General features: G+C 42.5%; 4 protein-coding genes across 5 annotated transcripts; 2 read left to right on the top strand and 2 right to left on the bottom strand.

The window, feature by feature from the left end:
- Nucleotides 1–1,560: 1,560 nt before the first annotated feature.
- On the top strand, nt 1,561–6,562 carry cpt2 (carnitine palmitoyltransferase 2). Its single transcript, XM_040128067.1, has 5 exons — nt 1,561–2,068; nt 3,737–3,817; nt 3,926–4,032; nt 4,125–5,429; nt 6,070–6,562. Exons 1-5 carry the CDS (start codon nt 1,887–1,889, stop codon nt 6,396–6,398), a joined length of 2,004 nt encoding a protein of 667 aa, XP_039984001.1. The 5' UTR covers nt 1,561–1,886; the 3' UTR covers nt 6,399–6,562.
- Nucleotides 6,563–7,090: 528 nt separating this feature from the next.
- Nucleotides 7,091–9,330, bottom strand: magoh (mago homolog, exon junction complex subunit). The gene is made up of 5 exons (XM_040128074.1): nt 9,112–9,330; nt 8,707–8,765; nt 7,901–8,011; nt 7,411–7,493; nt 7,091–7,319 (listed from the first exon to the last, which is right to left on the bottom strand). Exons 1-5 carry the CDS (start codon nt 9,200–9,202, stop codon nt 7,220–7,222), a joined length of 444 nt encoding a protein of 147 aa, XP_039984008.1. The 5' UTR covers nt 9,203–9,330; the 3' UTR covers nt 7,091–7,219.
- Nucleotides 9,331–9,766: 436 nt separating this feature from the next.
- aatf (apoptosis antagonizing transcription factor) lies at nt 9,767–12,168 on the top strand. The gene has a single exon (XM_040128068.1). It carries the CDS (start codon nt 10,199–10,201, stop codon nt 11,837–11,839), a length of 1,641 nt encoding a protein of 546 aa, XP_039984002.1. The 5' UTR covers nt 9,767–10,198; the 3' UTR covers nt 11,840–12,168.
- Nucleotides 12,169–13,583: 1,415 nt separating this feature from the next.
- uck2a (uridine-cytidine kinase 2a) lies at nt 13,584–19,823 on the bottom strand. 2 transcript variants are annotated; one of them, XM_040128070.1, is made up of 7 exons: nt 19,666–19,823; nt 17,928–18,087; nt 17,561–17,657; nt 16,716–16,858; nt 15,630–15,727; nt 15,472–15,520; nt 13,584–14,806 (listed from the first exon to the last, which is right to left on the bottom strand). In XM_040128070.1, the coding sequence occupies exons 1-7, from the start codon at nt 19,768–19,770 to the stop codon at nt 14,670–14,672; spliced, it is 789 nt and encodes a 262-aa protein (XP_039984004.1). In that variant the 5' UTR covers nt 19,771–19,823; the 3' UTR covers nt 13,584–14,669. The 2 variants fall into 2 exon arrangements, with proteins under 2 accessions (XP_039984004.1, XP_039984006.1); XM_040128072.1 differs by lacking the exon at nt 19,666–19,823 and adding an exon at nt 19,018–19,457.
- Between the last annotated feature and the right edge of the window lie 128 nt (nt 19,824–19,951).

Below are 19,951 nucleotides of genomic sequence, written 5' to 3'. Positions count from 1 at the left end.
GTGAACAATCGTGCTCAATGCTTTTGTAAAGCAGGGAGGCTGGGGGGGGGTGGGCGCTTTAGATAGTGAAAGAGGCTGGCGGTTGCATGGGGGAGGGCTCGAGCCTATGGCTAAAGGCTGAATGCTTGCCAAGTCATGGGAGGCCAGGCGATGCTGTCCTGCTACGCGATTCAGTGTGGTCTTTTTTTCTGTAGTGGATGTGTGGGGCTTTAGCTCAGACCACACAGCTTATTTGACCAAAGGCCAGGAAGGCTGCTATTAAGGACAACGCTGCACTCTAGTGGCCAGAAGACCACATAACATGTTGGAAAATGGGTGGCTCACAGAGAGTTCTCTTTTTTTGAGCTTGTAAATGTGCTTTCTTGAGTGTCACACTATATAGCTGAGACTTTACATGTGCTTTGTTAGCACTAAATGGCCTATTGGATAACGCCTGAAGTCAAAGAATTATAAAATTATTACATAAAAATAAACTCAACTAAGAGACTATTATATTCACTATATAGAGAGCTGCCTGCCTCTGTAAAACATTTCACTTCTGAGGTGTTATAATCTTTTCTATCAAAATGATAATGAGTTTTTGTGGTTGGTATTTTGAATCCCAGCGAATTATGACTTTAATCATATTCAGTTAAGCATCTTTTAACATTGAGTTGACACAGGGGAATGTCTCACATATGATAAAAGACAAAGGTTAGGCCCATATAACGATAGTAATGCTTATGCAGAAGTTAGACACTTTAGTTTGGATCATGAATACTTAAAATTGTGTATTTTGAATAGCATGAATGAAACAGGATTTTTGATGCTATACCAATGTAAATATTTAAGGATTCCAAAAAATTAGATATCAGTATATCAGCTGATATTATTATTTTTTTTATTATAAACACATAACATAAACCACATTTTCGATAAGGATGCCTTAAATTATGAGATATATGCCAAGATATATGCTGAGTGGGACACTTTACCACTGAAAAATACATCTGTAAGTGCTCTCTGCTGGACAACCAATATAATACACACTCATTTGTAAATGACCTAAAGCATGCATTATCTTTAGCATTTCCACACTGCAATGTCCTGTTACTTATCGGCTGACATATACACCAATATTAATACATCTGTCATAACCTAATACTGGCTGATATATTATCATCATTATTAGTGGTTTTATTTCAGGTTATTTTATTGTACTGTATTAATTTATTCATTACTTAGTTTTATTTATTTTATTTTTTTTATTAAATTTTATTGTTTGAGTTACTCTGCCAACACATGTTTAACTCACAATAAAGATGATGTAGGAATCATCCGTCTACTATTGATATTACAGTCAGACATAGGCTCGCTGTCCTTCTGGTGCAGATACGAAAAGAAAGGTGTCACTGAATATTGCTTGTGCTCCGCAGAGAGGCCGTGTGACTCGCAGTACTACGGGCTGCCGGACCGGACTCGCCTCTCCAGAGAGCCCCCGACACTTGTCCCTGTCTCAAGAGAAGCCAAAGTCACATGACAGCTATTGCCGGTTAAACTTCCTGTTGTCAATTCAATTCTAAACTAACTATTTCTTCTTTTGCTGTTTCATTTGACTGTGTTTTTTAGCAGGCCTGGAGTGGGGTTTTTTTTTTTTTTTTAACTGAAAGGCTGATCATTTTGTTGGTTTAACGCATGCCCGCCGTTGTCAATCTGCTAAGGAAACAAAACGGGTCAGCCAAGGAAATGTGTCAGCTAATGCTAATTGCTAATGGTCGCTAGCTGCCCGCTACCTGAGGCGAGAGCTCTGACAGAGACGCCTCTTCGGTTTTAACGTACATCCATCAGCAGCAGTCATCCCGTGTGTTCGACGTCGATAACAACCCCGCCGCGTATTCGGTAGCACCATGGCCAGTCTGCTTTCAATGCAATGGGTTGCCTCTCTTAGAAAACCTAGAAGTCTGAGTCGCTTGAGGACGGCCGCACGGGGAGTCGACAAGCGAAGCTACAGCGGTGAAAAGGCGTCTTCAGTCGAATATTTACAGCGAAGTGTGGTGCCATCGATGCATTACCAGAAAAGCTTGCCGAGGTAAGGGGCTAAATGTGAATTTTTCTCAAGCACTTTTTTTCCCCCTCCACATTACCCTAACATGCGGTTTTAATTCAACATAACTCTGGTCCAATATGAAATCTAAACCACCTCGGAAGTGTCCGGCGATTGTAGCAAGACGTTCCGAATTAAAGTAGGTGACCCATCAAGCGTCCAGATGAATGTAGGTGAAAGTGCACCGTTGGGTTAAGCTCGGTGACCACTAGGGGGCGGTGACAGGACACCTGCTGACATCGACAGCAGACGACAAAACTGAAGTGCACCCCTGTGCAATATAACTAAATTGTTAAATAATTCAAAACTGTATCATTTTACAGTAATTTGAATTAGTTTTAAGTTGAAGTTTTGGGGGTTTGATCTTATGTATAATTAAAAATAAGCAGGTTCCACAGACTACATTGAAATCACAGGCCCCAAAGTACAACCTCAATGTTGCATTGAAGTGAGTACACCTGTGATTTCCAATTAAAGCTAATCACATGAACAGGGTTTTTAAAATGACGTGAACACAACAGCTTTCTCCGTTCTTGCCTTGGTTGTTTCTAATGCACCGTGGCTCGTGGCAAGAAACTTGCCTGACGAAATTACGAAACCAGAGTGTGAGACTCCACAAAAGTGGGGAAAGGGTACAAGAGCTGGGCAGGCTACTGGACATGAACTGAGCCACAGCTGCAGTAGCGGTTAGGAGGTACAGGAAGAAAATGATGCCACACGCAATTCACTATTTATGCCACCCTGCATTGAAAACCAAATGGGTAAGTGCTTCTGACCTCGCCCAAGGATTATCTGTGGAAATTGATGTTTCAGTGACTGATCAGACGGTGGGAAGCACATTGCATGAAGTCAAGCTCACAGACAGCACCCGACAAGAATCCACCCATTGCTCCCAAAACGGCACAAAACTGCAAGCTTAAACTTTGCCAAAGAACATGAAAGGAGGCCTGATGAATATTAGCAGCATATTCTTTGTTAAAACAAGACCAAAGTAAATTCAAATCGGATAGGATGGGGTCCAGCATGCTTTGCATGGACCTGGCCAGGACTACTGCAGTCCAACATGGAGGTGGGAGTTTGCTGATATGGGGCTGCATGCGTGCTAAAGGTGTAGGAGAGATGACCTTTATAGATGGCACAATGAATGCAGGTTTGTATACCCAAGTACTGAATGAAACAATGACTCCCAGTCTCAAGAAGCTTGACAGAAGTAGGAATTTTCCAACATGGCAATGATCCGAAACATACTCTAATCACAAAACTGTTAGTAAAAAAGGAAAACCCTGACCTGGCCAAGTATGTCCCCTGACTTGAATCCATACCCAGGAGGATCGAATTTGTCATCTAAAATAAAGGCAGATATACAAAATATTAAAAAAAATAATAAAAATTGAATCTCAGGGAAGGGTGTACTCACTTTTGGTGCAGTTGATTATTTACATGGACCTTTCATTATAGTTAAATTAGTTTAAATATCAACTTAATTGACTTTATTCTTCTTCAGCTTTGGCTGAAAACACAAAAGTGTATGAAATGGACGGAATTTTTAATGACATTTGGGTGATTTCGTACTCAGCTTTTATCGTATGCTGTAACATTTACTGAACTGTTGAAAAGCTGAATCGTCCCTTGATTATTCTGTGAATTGTTTAGGCTACCTGTACCAAAACTGGAGGACACTATCAGGAGGTATTTAGCTGCCCAGAGGCCTCTGTTGGATGATGACCAGTTCAGGTAGGTTTTTAGCAAGGAAATCAAGCTTTTCATTTCATTAATGGACAGTACTAACAGGTTAGATCTGTTAAAAAAAAAAAAAAAAAAATCTTCTCTGTATGCCCTCAGGACAACAGAGAAACTTGCACAGGATTTCCAAAGTGGTGTGGGGAAACAGCTGCATGAGGAACTGGTAGCCCAGGATAAAACCAATAAGCACACAAGCTACATCTCAGGTGACTGCCATTCTGACGATTATCAAGCTGAAATTGAACATCTCAAATGTATACAATTACTAATATATCTGGGTGAATATCTTTTATTTCAGCACCATGGTTTGATATGTACCTATCTGCACGTGACTCTGTGGTGCTGAACTTCAACCCCTTCATATCCTTGAATCCTGACCCTAAGACGCAGTACAACGACCAGCTTATACGGGCAACTAATATGGTGTGTTCAGCAGTGCGCTTCATGAAAACGCTTCGAGCTGGATTACTGGAGCCAGAGGTTTTCCATCTAAACCCGGCAAAGAGTGACACAGACAGCTTCAAGAAGTTCATCCGTTGGGTGCCTTCCTCTCTGTCTTGGTATGGAGCCTACATGGTGAATGCATACCCCCTGGACATGTCTCAGTACTTTCGCCTCTTCAACTCAACTCGGATTCCCCGGTGTGGGCGAGATGAGCTCTTCACCGATGAGAAAGGACCACATGTCCTAGTTATGAGAAAAGGTAACATGTATGTATTCGACATTGTAGACAGGGACGGTAATTTAGTGAAGCCTGCAGAGATCCAGTCCCACTTGAAGTACATTTTGTCTGACCCGGCACCAGCACCCGCCTTTCCTCTTGGTGTGCTTACCAGTGAGAACAGGGATGTGTGGGCCGGGCTGAGGGACAAACTGCTAGCTGCTGGAAACACAGAAAATTTACACATTGTTGACAGCGCTGTTTTCTGTCTCTGCCTGGATGATGATAGCATGCGGGACCATATTCACACCTCCCACAACATGCTGCACGGCGACGGCTGCAACCGGTGGTATGACAAGTCCTTCAGCATCATTCTCACCAAAGATGGACAGGCAGCCATTAATTTTGAGCATTCCTGGGGTGACGGTGTCGCTGTCCTCCGCTTTCTGAATGAGATCTTCAAAGACACAACAGAGCAGCCACTGGTGCACCCAGGCTCTGTGGCTGCCGCTGTGGATTCCGCGTCTGCTGTGCGCAGGCTGCAGTTCCAATTGGACAGTGAGCTGGAGAATGGCATCCAAAAAGCGAAGGAGAGCTTTGATTCAACAGTTTCAAAACTCACCATTGATGCCATGGAGTTCAAGAAGGGTGGGAAGGAACAGTTGAAGAAGAGCAAGTTGAGTCCAGATGCTATCGCCCAACTTGCTTTTCAGATGGGCTTCCTGAGGCAGTACGGAAAGACAGTAGCCACATATGAGTCGTGTAGCACCGCAGCGTTCATGCATGGCCGCACAGAGACAATTCGACCAGCTACCATACACACCAAACAATGTTCGCACGCCTTTGTTTGCCAGCCAGGACAGCACAGTGTGGAGCAACTACGGGCCATGCTCAAGGAATGCTCAAAATATCATGGACAGCTCACCAAGGAAGCAGCTATGGGTATGGAGAACACATTTCTACATACATTTTGATCACAACACTTCAAGATGACATGAAATAGACTGATCAGCCAGTTTAAAACCAGTTTCATGCTGAAGTGTGTGTGTGTGTGTGTGTGTGTGTGTGTGTGTGTGTGTGTGTGTGTGTGTGTGTGTGTGTGTGTCAAAATCAATATACTATATGGTTTCTATACAGTAAACAGCAAAGGATGAAATACATGCACCATGCAAAGATAAAGAAAATGCTACTCTAGAATGACACTACCAAGCAAAGTATTAAGGGAAAATTAAGTTATTTCTGCGTTCCGAGGTATTCTTGGAGCTGTTTCACCACCATTCAGTGTTAGTTGAATTTTCTTCAGCTCTAGTCAGCCTATTTCCTTTGTGTATTTCATTGTTGGAGTAGTATTTATCCACAGCACACTCAAAAATCAGTTTTTTTTTTTATTATTATGCACACCAACTGCTTTTAGTTTACTTTATTTTCTCACTTTTCCAGTGTAAACACAGCATACCCATAACCTGCTTAGAATTACTGTATACTGTGAATGTGGGACACAGCAATGGTGTCAACTCGCACGTACTCTTTGAGCTGCTACACTAAGCACTTTTTTTTTTTTTTTTTTTATTGCCCTCACCAGGACAAGGTTTTGACCGACATCTCTTTGCCCTGCGATACCTGGCCAACTCAAAGGGCCAAGCCCTGCACAGCCTGTACACTGACCCCAGTTACGCCGCCATCAACCACAACATCCTCTCCACCAGCACCCTGACCAGTCCAGCCGTGAACCTCGGGGGCTTTGCCCCGGTGGTGCCTGATGGGTTTGGTGTGGGCTACGGTGTCCATGACGACTGGATCGGCTGCAATGTGTCCAGCTACCCGTCTCGCAACGTCCAGGAATTCCTGCAGTGTGTCCACAAGTCTTTAGAGGACATTTTCACAGTAGTGGAGGGAAAGCCACTCAGTTAAGAAACAAGTGTTTATTATCTTCACTGTTCTGAACAGTACAGTGAAGGTGAGTGCAGTCATCATTCTCAGCTTCTGCCTAGTTTATTAAATTTTCTGCGCAAGATGTTGAAAGTGAGATGAGCAATATATTTTATAAACCACAGGAGAATAAAAGAAGAATCACAGTGCTTAGGTGTGATGTTATTCAGAAAATGAAGGGTTATGGACACAAAGGTTGGGATGTTAAAGGTTTGTTTTTTTTTAAGCGGTTTGGACATTACTGTAAGCATAAACAAGTCATCTTGTCATGATATCAAAACTGATGTGAAATGAAGCAGCAAGTCTTATCTAAAAAATATAAAGTTTCTCATATCAGATCTGAACTACTTTTCAAATGTAGAACTTTACAAATATGAATTTCAACCTGAGCATAATGTCACTAATACATTTTATGTATATTGTCATCAGTTTGTCATTTCAAGCCTTATTGATGTGGTTGAATGTATTTTGAAAAAAACTTGTTATATTTGCTCAATGATTTCATTAATGTTTTTGTAGCAAGAATATCTTCCTATTTAAAATCACTTTTATACTAAAAATAGTATTCATATAGACTTGAGTATACATGAGTACAGAAAATAGTTATTTAAAAGTTATTTAGTGTCACTACCAGCAAAGGACACTTGTACTGAACTTTAAACAAGTAGCTTAGGCAAATCAGTATGTTTTTCTCACCCTTTATTTAAAATAAAAAACAGTTCCACCAAAAGCAAATGTACAAATGTGGTAGTTCAACAACAGAAACATTAGCTAAAGCAATTAAAACAAGCAAAATCCACATTTTAGATGGGCTTGATCTTGAAGTGTAGACCGATGAGACTGAAGACAAGACATTTCAGATCTTGCACCAGGTAGTAGAACACACGAAGACCTTCAGGGTCCCTGAAACACAGTGCAATTTTTAAAGCTATGCCCTTTTGTCAGTGACAAATATACAGTGTCTAATTTCCCAGCTCTTGGATTTAGCACTCACTTTGACTGGTTGACATCAATCAAGGAGCCAATTTTGGAAGTTGTGAATGAAATGTGTTCATCACCAATGACGATCTCCAGTTCCTGTGAATATTGTGACAAATACCGGCAAGTTACTCTGAAGGCTTCAAAAACGTTTTTGGTTCAGTTCATCAGTGCAGTTGATTTACCACAGTGCCAGTGCTGATATTGAAATCTGTGATCAGCAATGGATGATATCAAATATTGAAAAGTGCAGTTCTCTGTACGTGGTTCAAAATGTGTGACCTTATTTAAATAATATCGGGCCATAACAGGTGGTCAGTGTGGGGACATTTATTGAACGAGAAATACATCGTGTGACCACACCAAAAACTTTTTCTAATAAAGTAACTGCTTTCTATGTGCAGTGGGCCGTGTACAAAGGAAACATTAGGAACGATATCAGATTAAGGAGCTGGAGAGAAACGTGCAAAATAATCTGGTCACTGACAGTGAATAGAGCCACAAACCTGTCTGCCAACTCTGTCAGGAGGCGGCCACAGTGCATCATCTTCCTTGGTGATCTCACTGTCATCGATGATCCTCTTCAGCTCCTCCATCACACTTTTGTGTACATATGCCTGGTTTGGTACACAGAAGACAGATGAACCAGGTTACGCTTTGGAACATTTAGACCCGTGCCATATAGGGGCAGCTGTGGGCTAAGGAGGTAGAGCGGTTTGTCCACTAACCAGAAGGTTGGTGGTACGATCCCGGGCTCCTCCAGTCCACATGTCAAAGTGTCCCAAATGGCCTCCGATGTATCATCGGTGTGTGTGTGTGTATAGAAAAGCAAGTATGAATGTGTGTGCAAATGGCTGAATGTGGCAATAGTGTAAAGTGCTTTGTGTGGTCAATAAGACTAGATAAGCGCTATGTAAGTAGTCCATTTTATTAGTCCATATAGTATTCATAATACAGATATAATGTGAGAGCGGGGAAAATGTCAGATATTGTTTATTTTTCTACAAAACATGGCTTCATGTTCCTCACTGTGTTGAAACAACGAATCTCTCTTCATGCATGACCATTATCAACCCACCCCTAGTTTACATACCGTACTGCATCAACAGGTAAGCCCCAAATCTGGTCACCTTACTGATATCAACGAATTCAGTCAAGGATTGGGTTTATGTTAACAGTACCATTATATAGCGACAGTGAACTTAGAATTTTACCCTAATGACCAAATAGACCCCCACAGCATGGATTGCCAATGATTGCCAAGTTTTGGAGTAGTGTTCACTCACTTAGCGTGTTTATAATCATACATTACCTCTTTCCTGATCATGACGTCATTCTTGTAGTTACTGTTGTTTGCATACCTCAGTTTGCCTGCAAGAAGATATACAGGTTGAAGCCGAAATTTGAAACGATGCATCACCTTTTCACAAAACGCATGAGCTTCTTACCATCCCTAAAGGCTACATGGCGCTCATGTGCGCTTGAAATATTACTTGAAACATTACTGCATTGATAATAAATCGATTTTGACGCATTAATCTAAGCCGTCTCAACGTGAACTATTATCGTTTCTCATACAACGGAACCACAAGGAGAATTTGGCGCTAGCAAGTCGTTTTGAGTCCGCTGCGGCCTACCCACTACCCGCTGGCTAGCGACATTAGCTTAGAAGCAGGACAGCTAACACATCTCTATTTCCGCCAAAAGCTGAACTTACCGTCAGGTCTGAATTCAAATTCCAAGAACTCATGTCCAAACTTGCCCTTGTGCCCAACATAATATCTCAAATAGAAGTCGCTTGTTGACATCTTTACTCCCCAGAAAGTACTCCTTCTGGTCAAGTCTGCGAAACAACACTCAGCAAGCAAGAGAAGCCCTGCGCCTCGCCACAAAGGTACGCATGCGTAACGGGTCAAGCGACTGACTGACTGAAAGGGCCCCGATATTTGTCTTTCAGGAACTTCTTACTGTGCTGGGAAGGCACTATTCCCAAAAAATAATCTTATACCCGACATTTCCCCTTTATGTTACTTCTGTAAAAGGACATTGAATCTATTTATCCTTTATTTTATTTTTGAGTTTAGTCTGTTAACTTTTGGACTCAAATTGCCTTATTAAGTTCAGTTAAATGTCTTGTTCCCTACTATAGATAGCATGGCCTTATTTAGCACCAGGTGAGATTTATGCTTTGTAAAACGTGTTTTCAAACAGTAATACTGTTTTTTACAAGAGATAAGACCTTAAGGATGAGGATTAACTGTTTGGTTTAGCAAACGTACTTCTGGCCACCCCCCAGCAGCGCACAGCCCCTTCCGGCGCTTTTCTAGGGGAGGTAACGGATTTTAACAGCGTTCAGGTCGATAATCCAAAAAAAATGACTGTCTCTCATGGGCAAACATCACAGTCACATCTACTACTCTGTTTTCCGTTGAACCTCAGACGAGACGTGGTTTAATTTGATTGTAATGTTATTAATTTTGTAAATAGATTCGTTCTAGATTAGTTCTACATTTTTTTTACTTATTGACATCTGGATTTTGTTTGATTTAACTGTCTTGAAATTTTATTGTTTTGTTAATTAAGTTAATTGTTCATGCTGGGGTTTAACTGCCGATTTCTGCGGAAAAAAAACCCCATTATTTGTCAGGAACCTATATGAAGCCTAAGAAAAGGTTCTGCCTGAAAGACAACTCCCAGGGACCTAACGTCTGGTCATCCGACGCATTTTAATAACGTCATCACCTACAGCACCGAAGAGCGGTCCAGACTACAACACACGTGTGGTTGTTGTAAACTTTTTCCCCATGGCAGGCTCCTTTTCTCAGGAGCTCGAGGCTTTGTTGAATCCTTTGCCTAGATTCGCGGATCCAGAAGATGATAATGACGAGGCGACCAAAGCCAAAGTCATCGAAAGATTCAACGAAGACGACGACGACGACGACGACGAAGATGGACTGGGCCTCAGTGCCCTGCGGAAGCACAACACAACCCTGCTCTCAGACACAGACAGGCGCTACGTGGGGAAAGCAGTCTCTCGTAAACAGCTGCTGATGGATATTGATGGATCTGGTGAGGAGGAGGAGGAGGAGGAGGACGGCACCATAGAAGAGCTTGAAGAAGAGGACTCAATGGGGGATGATGATGATGATGATGATGATGATGATGAGGAGTTGGTGGGCATCGATGGACTAGATGCCAGACTGGCATCTAAGACAAAGGGTTCTGACATGACGTTCCCTCAGGGAGTGGACTTCCACAAGTTGACAGAGGGCATGGATGACCTGGGAGTGAGTGAAGAAGATGATGATAGTGTCGAGGAGACTGAAGGCAGAGATGGAGATGAAGGCTCTGACGACGATGAGATGGGAGACGACGATGAAGATGACGGGGATGAGGGAACCGTCCGCACATTTTCAAAAGAGAAAGTAGACGAGGAGGTTGAGAAAGGGAAAGCTGTGAAGAACCAGCTGGCCCTGTGGGACCAGCTGCTCGAGGGACGAATCAAGTTCCAGAAAGCTCTGTTGACAGCCAACCAGCTTCCACAGCCGCAGTCTTTCCCAGAGTTCAAGAGGAGGGGTGGAGGCGAGCTCGCAGGGGCGCTGAAGAACACCCACAAAGCTTTAAAGGCTCTGCAAAGGTCCCTGCTGGAGCTGCACGATCAGCTGCTGTACCAGAACGCAGACACGAGATCCATTGCTCTGGGGAAGACGGGAGCTCCGAGTGAAGACGAGGAGATAAACAGTGATGAGAATGAGGAAGAAGCGGGGTCGGTGCGGGAGGTTGGAGCGCCTAAAAGAAAACTGGAGATGGCGGAGTACCCAGAGTTCATGGCCAAGCGCTTTGCCGCTTTCCAGCCTTACTGCAACGCCACGCTGCAGAAGTGGCACGACAAAACCAGACTGACCATGGGTAAGAGCAGCAAAGGTTTCGGGGCCTTTGATAGGAACATACTGACTCAGGTGGAGCAGGTGCTGATGGACAAAGAGAGGCTGGTGCGGCGCACCCAGACCCGACGCTCAGAATACAGAATCCTGGGGAAAAAAGAGGCCCCTGCTCTAGCCTCCGAGACTGCCCCCACAGAAGGCGAGGAGGCAGAGCAGCAGCTGAAAGCAAACACACATCTCAGAGATGTGGATGAGGACATATTTGATGATGATGATTTCTACCACCAACTACTGAGAGAGCTCATCGAGCGCAAGACGAGTGCAGCCGATCCCAATGACCAAGTTTCTATGGGCCGGCAGTGGCTGGCCATCCAGAAATTACGCAGCAAGATCAAGAAGAAGGTAGATACCAAAGCCAGCAAAGGGCGTAGAGTCAGATTCCAGATCCACAGTAAGCTGGTTAATTTTATGGCTCCTATGGACCACAGCTCGATGAGCGACGAGGCACGCAGCGAACTTTACCGGGGCCTCTTTGGGCGGAACTCCTCAGTCGGGGAGTGACGTTAAAGAGGTTCTCGCGTGGCGCAGATGCTCAGTGCCGGGACGCAAGCAAAGCGGTGCCTTCTCCTCATACCCAGGAACGAAGCCAAGCGGCAGTTTGGATTAGAACAGAGACTGCGCCTGTTTTTCCTTCAGACGGGGCTTTACAGGAATAAAATGGACTCAGGGGGCACAACAGTTCTTAATAAATACCTTTTATACCGAGGAACATTTTCAATGTGTGTTGTTGCATAATTACCAGTTTGTGATAAAAATGTAATATGTGTGTAATGCATAGTGACTGTTAAGTGGACTACAAGGAAAACAATAAATGATTTTTTCTTCTGTCACCAAGTCTCATATGATTCAAATCTATAGTTTACTTCAGCTTATGTGACCTTTTTTTTTTTTTTAAATAGTGTACTGTCATAACATAGTTTATGCTGTGTCCCAATTCCATACAACACACTAACTGTATACATACGACCGATCCTTACACTATATTGTTTTTACAGGTAATACACAAAAATCAGCAGTTTTATTCGAACTGGGAATGAACTTGTGCCGTTTCCCAGAGAGACAGCAAAATATGTTTTCAGACAACTTGTTTTTCGTTTTGTGAGACGTTCTTGGCGCTACAGTGTTTCACCAACATTCACGATTAATTTTTTTCCAGCTGTGATCAGTCTCTTTCCCCTTCAAGCATCGCATTCTGGGAGAATAGCATCCATCAACAGCACATTCAGAACACAAGGATTTTTTTTTTTAGTTTGCATACTGACTTTTAATATTTTATTTTCTGACTTTTCCAGTACACAATACAAACTGGGAACCTGCAGAGAATTTGGATTCAGTATGGATTTGGGAAACAGCTGTAGACCTCTGACATTACATACAGTTCAGGGCCATACTGAGGTCATGAACCCAAATCCCCCCCCAACGGACGGACCCCTTAACCCCCATCACAAAATGTTGACCAGACACTAGAAAGGAAAGATCTCAAATTGCTTTCTGGACATTGGGATTCTCATGTTAAATTATTCGGTTGACAGTTAAATTTCATTTTCTGTATCTTTTTATTCCCGACATAAAGATTTAAATGTTTTCTCCACACTAACAGAAATAAAATTCCAGCAGAGAAAAACACTAAATCCTCCAAAACACAAACACTATGAAAATATAAATCTGGGCAAGGATATTACTGAAACAGGGGTTTCAAAAAATAAGTATGAATGTGAAGATAAATTAAAAAAATTATACATTCTATGTGTTTTTTTTTGTTGGCCCAAATGGAGTCAAAGTTAAATATGTTAATTGAGTAAAATACTGGAATGGTCCTTTTTCACAGCAGAGCTTTTCACTCGTCATAGCAGGAAAAGCACAGGTGTTACTACGTTCTACTCAGCGGTCCCAGTCAGCTGTCAGTTTTGTTATCCTGCCCACATTTAAGAATGTCTACAGTGAAAAAAAAAGCCAATAAAAGATTCACCATGTGTAAGCCCTCAAATTCCCAGACGAATGACATGACCTCAGCGTCCCTCGTTGGCACCTATGGCCCTGACTGCCACTCCACAATACTCCACAGTGTTTGCAGCTTAAAAGCAAATGAAATGTCTCCGGCTAACTAGAACAGAGCCCTCGGCAGCGTGTGGCACTTTTTTTCCTCTCAACACATCGATTAAGAGTAAAACAGAAACACACATTAGATTTAACTGAAACGGTGCAACACAAGATTCCGAACCAGAAAATCAATCAAACACAAGGATTTGTTATTTTCAGATGTGTCAACTCAAGAAAACAAAGAGTACCTGAGAACTTTATCATAAGAAATATATATATACACAGGAAGAAACCTGCATTAAACATTTACAGAACACATTTACATTGGGTGTCTTGTACTTGACAGTTTGCAGCTGAATGCATCTTCTTTTGAGTGAAACCTGCATACATGTGCATCTGAGGATTCAAGTTTGAGGGAATCAAAGAAAAATAATACTTCCGTGGTAATTCCGTAACATCATAATTGACTGTTTTTATATAACATCGACATCTTTTTAAATGCGTCACAGTCATGTCAATACCACATTAAGGTAAAAATCAACGATTACACACAAAAAAAACAAATTTATCTTTGGAGATGATGTCATACATCACATGATTTGAGGTGGAAATTGGTTGTTTAATTTGCTTAATAACTAATTTAGAGTTTCACATGACAAAGCAAGTGCAGCTTGGAGCCATAAGACACAAACATCAGAAATCTCAACCCATCAGTACATCAGTTCAAAATTTCTATGAGTCAAAATATGCTTTAAATAGAGCTTGGAAAATTAAAAAAAAAAAAAAAAAAAAAGGCAATTTGCATTGATAAAGGGTCAGGCAGGTCGCACGGTGAACCTTTAACTGTAGATGGATAGGGTTGGGCCCTGCCAAGAAACAGCATGTTGCTACACTGCATTTATTGTATGGCTAAAGGCTTTCAAGTGTTCGGAAATCTTTTTGTAGACACCATTACTGCTTCTTTAGTTTCTCCGTTTCAGTGCTGTGGTAAAGGCAAGCAGCAGTTTTAAATTAAATTACAAGCGAGCCCCTTTGTATTTCTCCCCCCTTCAATCTCATACAGTACCCAAGCAAAAAAGAAAAAAAAGAAAACTGAATGCAACTGCTTTAAACCAGCCCCATTGGGAAAGAATTCCCTTCTTCTTACTGATTTCCTCAATCCAAGCAGAATCATATCAAAAGCAGGCCTTTTGATTTCCGGGCAGTTACTTCTGCCTCGTTAGCCTCACTGTGGAGCACATTCGGCACGTGCAGGTGAACCTTCCTTCCTCTCTCCGGGACAGCGCCGTGTTCAGTGCGGCCGACTGCTGGACTCCACATTCGGCTCATTCTTCGTTGTTCCGTAACTGTTAAACCACCCGTTCAGCCGTTTGGTCAAACCACCATTTAGAATATCCTGGATGTGTTGGACTATGAGATTTATTGCAACTGTATTGAGAGACAAACAGATTGTGTGGCCAGGGTTAGTCCGCGTTTTTGTCTCCCACGTATTACCATTAAATTTGAGGCGCAAATTTAAGCATCATTGCAGATTTAAAAAAAAACAAAAAAAAAAAACAAATAGCCGGTGATCTTGTAAAAACCTAGAAGGTTAACAGAACATACCATACCATTGAATCTTTAGGGATTCAGACATTTTCCAAATCCCTAAAGACTTCTAACCATCTGGATGAAAAAAATATCCCAACCACTGCATGATAAGGATTTTTACCCAGGTTTTTATTTTTCAGAAAATTATTTTTCAGATGCTTATCTCTGTGGCTCAAATGTAATGGTACTGCACAAGAGGCAAAAACTGGGGATAGGTCAAGGTATCCTGCTTCAACATATTTAGAGTATCAACAGTATGGGCTTATTTTGCAGTTTGTTTTGGATGTGCTTTTCTCCTATTAATAGATAAAGCTGTTTTGTTCTCCTAACAGCAAAAAAGTTTTGCTACCTTAGTTTTGAGAGAACAATTCCCAGCCAGCAGGTCGACATAAACACAGCTGTGTCCTTCATGATAACGCTGTTCTCGCATTTGTTTTAATAATTTAATCTCTAATGTGGTGTACTTGAAGAAATTCCCAGGCTAAAAAAGCACAAATACTCACCAATGTTATCAGCTCCTCTTGGTATTATAACATCCGCATATTTCTTTGTCTAAATATTGTCAATAAAAAGCAAAAGGGTTTGACCATGAGTCCATGTTCAGGGACACAACCATGCAAACCTGAGTTGAGTTTGTATTACTTGTACAATATGCACTCACTGGCAGACAGAACTCCTCAAACGCAGGCTTGACAAAGGTGATGTACTGTGCTAGAACGCTTTCCAAGTCCCGGCCACGTTCGCTTATGTCACGCAGCACTGAAAAGAAGATCCGAGAAAAGTTATCTTTAAAAGGAATAGTACACCAAGGACTGTAGTGAGGTGCTGATCACTGGATGCAGACTTGAGAGCAGGATAAAAGTGTTGCGCACACTGGCTCCATATGCATTTTTTTTTTTTCTTGGAGATCCTGAAGATCTTCGAGAAGGCCTGAGGGCCGAAACATCGTCTGTCTTAATGAAAGAAAAATGCATATGGAGCCAGAGTGTGTAACACTTTTCCTGCTCTCAAAAAAGGAATGGTTTGACTTTTTGGGAGCGTTAGATGAGGAAGACTGACACCGCTCAAGTCTGTATGGTAAATACGAAGCTACAGCCAGCAGCTGGTTAGCTTAGCAGACTGGGAACATCTCGCCTGGCTCTGTCCAAAAGGTTCATAAATAAAATAAAATAAATAAATAAAAAAATCTTCCCACCAGTACCTCCGAAGCTCAACAAATAACACGTTAGACCTTGTTTGTTTAATCTGTATAAAAACTGAGGCGTAAAAATGACATACTGCGGTTCTGAGGGGGTTTATGTCCTGGCAACCTCACGGTGACGGGGCAACTCCAGGAAATTACTCTGCCCGTCCTAGAAATAGTCTGACACATAGCCCCTGTAAATGCACAACACCTATTTTTTTTGGATAAAACAAACAAAAAGATAGCACATATCAATTAGTGAGCTTTACAGCTGCTGGTAGACAGGCTTTGCTACCTCTGGACAGAGCTAGACTGGTTGTTTCCTCCATTTCTAGTCATCTTGCCAAGCAAAGCTAAGTGGCTGCAGGTGGTAGCTTCATATTTAGTGTACAGTCATAAGGCTGGTATTGATCTTCTTATCTAATTCTCAGCAAGAAAGTGAAGAAGTTTATTTCCCCAAAACGTCAAACTACTCCTTTTATTTAGCATCTCCTTCAGTGAGCACGAGGTTTGCCTCGTGTTTAAAATTGAAGGAAATTGTCTAGTCATGCTTGTGTGTCTCACCCCTGCGAGATAGCCGTGTGTCTGCATCAGTGTCCACAAACAGCTTCATTTGGAAAAGGTCTCGAATCTTCTGAGAATAGAACATCAGGATACCCTCAAACAGCACCACATCAGCAGGGTACATTATCACTGTCTCTTCCTTCCTGCCATACAAAAGACATTAAGTATAAAAACACTTAAAGGGTGCCTATGTAAGCTTTGCTGAACAGCAGCCATTGTAATCACAAGTGACAATAATGGCATATGTTAAACATGGTGCAACAGAGTCACAAGAATTAGCATCATAAAGTCAAACTGACTCAGTAATGTCAGTTATACAGCAATATCTGCCTAACGTTTGCTAACATTAGCCACCTTAAGCTACTGGTCATACCAGACAAAAAAAGCCCACAGTGAATTGAAATTAGCAATGGTGTGTTTTATTGCTAATGAATTGAACTTCTCCTTGGTAAAAACGAAAAATGTGTCATTTCCCCTTTCGAAAGTCACACAGACTTGTTTCAAAGCTACAGTGAAAAATGTTAAATGTTTAATTCTAATTCTCTTCATTGTCCCAGTGCATTATGTACAAAAAACAGAAAAGCCTATTTACGACAATTTACATGTACTTTGCATCACTGATGTCCATATTCCAAAGCCTATTGTGGTGTTTCAGATTTTCAAAGTCCAGGCAGCCATTGGTTTCTATTCATTTTACTATGGTATGGTAATCTATTTTCGTAAATTGTAGAGTAATTAATCCACCACAGTGGCCATCGGAGACTTGTTTTATAGTTCATGGGCTGAAACATGCAAATACACTTCTTTAATGTTGTCTCTGTGGGGACTTGACAAGACTCATTCACCTGGAATGGGAAACAAAATCATAAACAGGGATGTGAACTGTTTTTCCCTCCTTGATGTCCCACAGAGTTGTGATTATGAGGTCGTTGTCAAATGCATCTGTACAGAAGGACAGAGTACAAAGCAGTTAAAATCGTCTCTCTAGCAGGATGAAATATCACCAGACACTGGCTGAGCAAACCTAACACCAAAAGCCTAAAATCACATTACAGGTTAAGTGCTGGAACCGTCTCTGACTAAACAATGCTAAGGTTTCCCAGAGGGAAACACACAACGGTTCCAGGCCAACAGACATCCATCCTCGATTAGACTGCTTTCAGATGACGCACGGAAGCACTGCGGTATGGTAAGTGCCTAATCCCAACGTACCTGGGTGGTCGAAGTTGAACTGGCCCTTTAGTGCTTTGGCCTTCTGCTCCGGGGTGAGGACCCTGTAGAAGCTGTCCTGGCTGAGGATGACCACTTGCCTCTGGTGGTGGTCAATCTCATTCTGGCCCAGCAGCTCCATGATCTTACTGCACACCGACGACTAGCCACACCAGAAAAACAAAACAAGCCGTATGATCAAATACGGCTCGCTAACCTGATTTACCACATCCTTCTGTTTTTGGAGAATAACTAGTTGTCCGTACAAGTTGACCGGCGCATTTCAAAATACAAACAAAACTTTCATTTTCATTCGGTATACTTTAATCATGTCTTTGTGGTGTCCAGACATAGTTTGATTTGTTATTAGAAATCCGTGTTGACAGAAAAGCTGCACATTTGGATTCTTTCCATCATATCTGAACCTGGCAGACGCATACACAAAGACTGACAGATTACTCCCCATTCAGATAACACGTGTGGGAGAACAGGTGCGTCGGTGAGCAGTTACTCCAGTGGGAGGAAAAAGGGGCATAATGGCAGGAAGTCAGACCCACAAACAACTGTCTGCTGAACCGCAATATACGTTTTGTTCGTTTAATCGCCTATGAGGAAAAACAACATACTGTCTGCTACAAGGCTAACGTCAAGAAATAGGCCACTTTAGTGATAAAAACGTGGAAATACATCTGGCTACCCTCCTGCTTAACTTGATTCGCGTCCCTGCCTCTCTGACCGCTCACTAAACCAAATCTGTCACACATGATGGAAGAATTCATAAAGACTTTGATTTTGTATTGGGGGTGTGTTTGCTGATCATCCACTCTGCAAAGTAGCTGTGTGACTAAATATAAAAACTAACGCATCCGTGTTTTTTAATCTTCAGAAGAGACAACGCTTATTGGCAACCACTGAAAACCTTTGCTGCACCACTACTGGATTCAGAAGAGAGAGTGATAGTGCAGATATTTAGTCAAACAAACGGCGACAGTGCATGCATCAGTGTCGCAAAGAAGAAAAATCCGGTGTGATACCAGCAGATCCACCAGAAACAAGAATACAGATAATACAGATATTCATTTTAAAAACTCACCTGGCTACCACATCTGGATGTTTAATATGCTTATGAAATCTATGTCCTGCGGGCAGCATGGCACCCTGACACGACAGCCAGATTCCCCTTGGTTAGGCCCAACTGGGGAGTTTATTGAGCTCCCAGGGTCTGTAAGTGCCTTTTATTTTCTGGTCTCTTAACGAGCTTCTAGCCAGCAGACCCTGCGCAGCTGATGCAATTAACGCAAATCTCACTTATCTTTTGACTCTGATCCCTTCCAGCCTCCATATCCCCGACATTTGAAAAACTGGGAAAACACACCGTGGACATATGGGAGTCCTCGAGTCTGATTCCCCACGTAGGCCCATCACACTACTTTATTGACCATCTAAGACAACGCATATTTTTGACAGTGCACTTGTTACCCTGTCCTGACATGCAGCAGGGCGGCCCTGCTCTAGGCTCACCGCGGATCCGGCAGCACAATCGGTCCAACCAGTCCGGCCGAAACATGGTAAAGAGACTGCGATTATTTTTCCAGGGGGGAAATGCGCGTTATCCCTAAATTCCCTACAGCAAATGGCATCAAACCCCTCTCCGTCGGTGCTCCCAGAGAGCAAACATTGCAGCAAGCCCCTCATAAACACCAGGGGATCCAAAATCCCGAACTGTGACGTGAGTGCCAACCTTGCCGCTGGCTGTCCCTCCGGCCACGCCGATGAGGAAAGGCTGCCGATTAGTGCTCTCATTTTCGGCTTTGTCACCTGGCTTTGTCTCGCTGTCGCCTGCCATGCTTCATCTGCAGCGCGATGCGGCTCTCTGACACACGGCACGGGGGGGGGGGGGGGTCCGCGCTCCGCCCATTTGATGATGGTGTGACGATGAGGCTTACGTGACAGGGCATGAACGCGATGATGATGATGGTGATGAGGAGGATGAGGATGAGGATGATAGCAGGTCATTCAGTGTTGCG

This window comes from Xiphias gladius, chromosome 6 (assembly GCF_016859285.1).
Source record: "Xiphias gladius isolate SHS-SW01 ecotype Sanya breed wild chromosome 6, ASM1685928v1, whole genome shotgun sequence".
NCBI lineage: Eukaryota > Metazoa > Chordata > Actinopteri > Istiophoriformes > Xiphiidae > Xiphias > Xiphias gladius.
The sequence above is the reverse complement of the archived record's forward strand: the minus strand, read 5'-3'. Positions and strand labels throughout refer to the sequence as shown.

Coding starts and splice junctions, on each gene's coding strand:
- cpt2 (XM_040128067.1), top strand. CDS start 1,887: ATGGCCAGTCTGCTTTCAATGCAATGGGTTGCCTCTCTTAGAAAACCT. Junction 2,069..3,736: donor TACCAGAAAAGCTTGCCGAG/GTAAGGGGCTAA, acceptor TGAATTGTTTAG/GCTACCTGTACCAAAACTGG. Junction 5,430..6,069: donor CACCAAGGAAGCAGCTATGG/GTATGGAGAACA, acceptor TGCCCTCACCAG/GACAAGGTTTTGACCGACAT.
- aatf (XM_040128068.1), top strand. CDS start 10,199: ATGGCAGGCTCCTTTTCTCAGGAGCTCGAGGCTTTGTTGAATCCTTTG.
- magoh (XM_040128074.1), bottom strand. CDS start 9,202: ATGTCAACAAGCGACTTCTATTTGAGATATTATGTTGGGCACAAGGGC. Junction 8,766..9,111: donor ATTTGAATTCAGACCTGACG/GTAAGTTCAGCT, acceptor ATCTTCTTGCAG/GCAAACTGAGGTATGCAAAC. Junction 7,320..7,410: donor ATTGATGTCAACCAGTCAAA/GTGAGTGCTAAA, acceptor ACTGTGTTTCAG/GGACCCTGAAGGTCTTCGTG.
- uck2a (XM_040128070.1), bottom strand. CDS start 19,770: ATGGCAGGCGACAGCGAGACAAAGCCAGGTGACAAAGCCGAAAATGAG. Junction 16,859..17,560: donor GATTTTGTTTCCCATTCCAG/GTGAATGAGTCT, acceptor TTTGTATGGCAG/GAAGGAAGAGACAGTGATAA. Junction 15,728..16,715: donor CACACGGCTATCTCGCAGGG/GTGAGACACACA, acceptor TCTTCTTTTCAG/TGCTGCGTGACATAAGCGAA.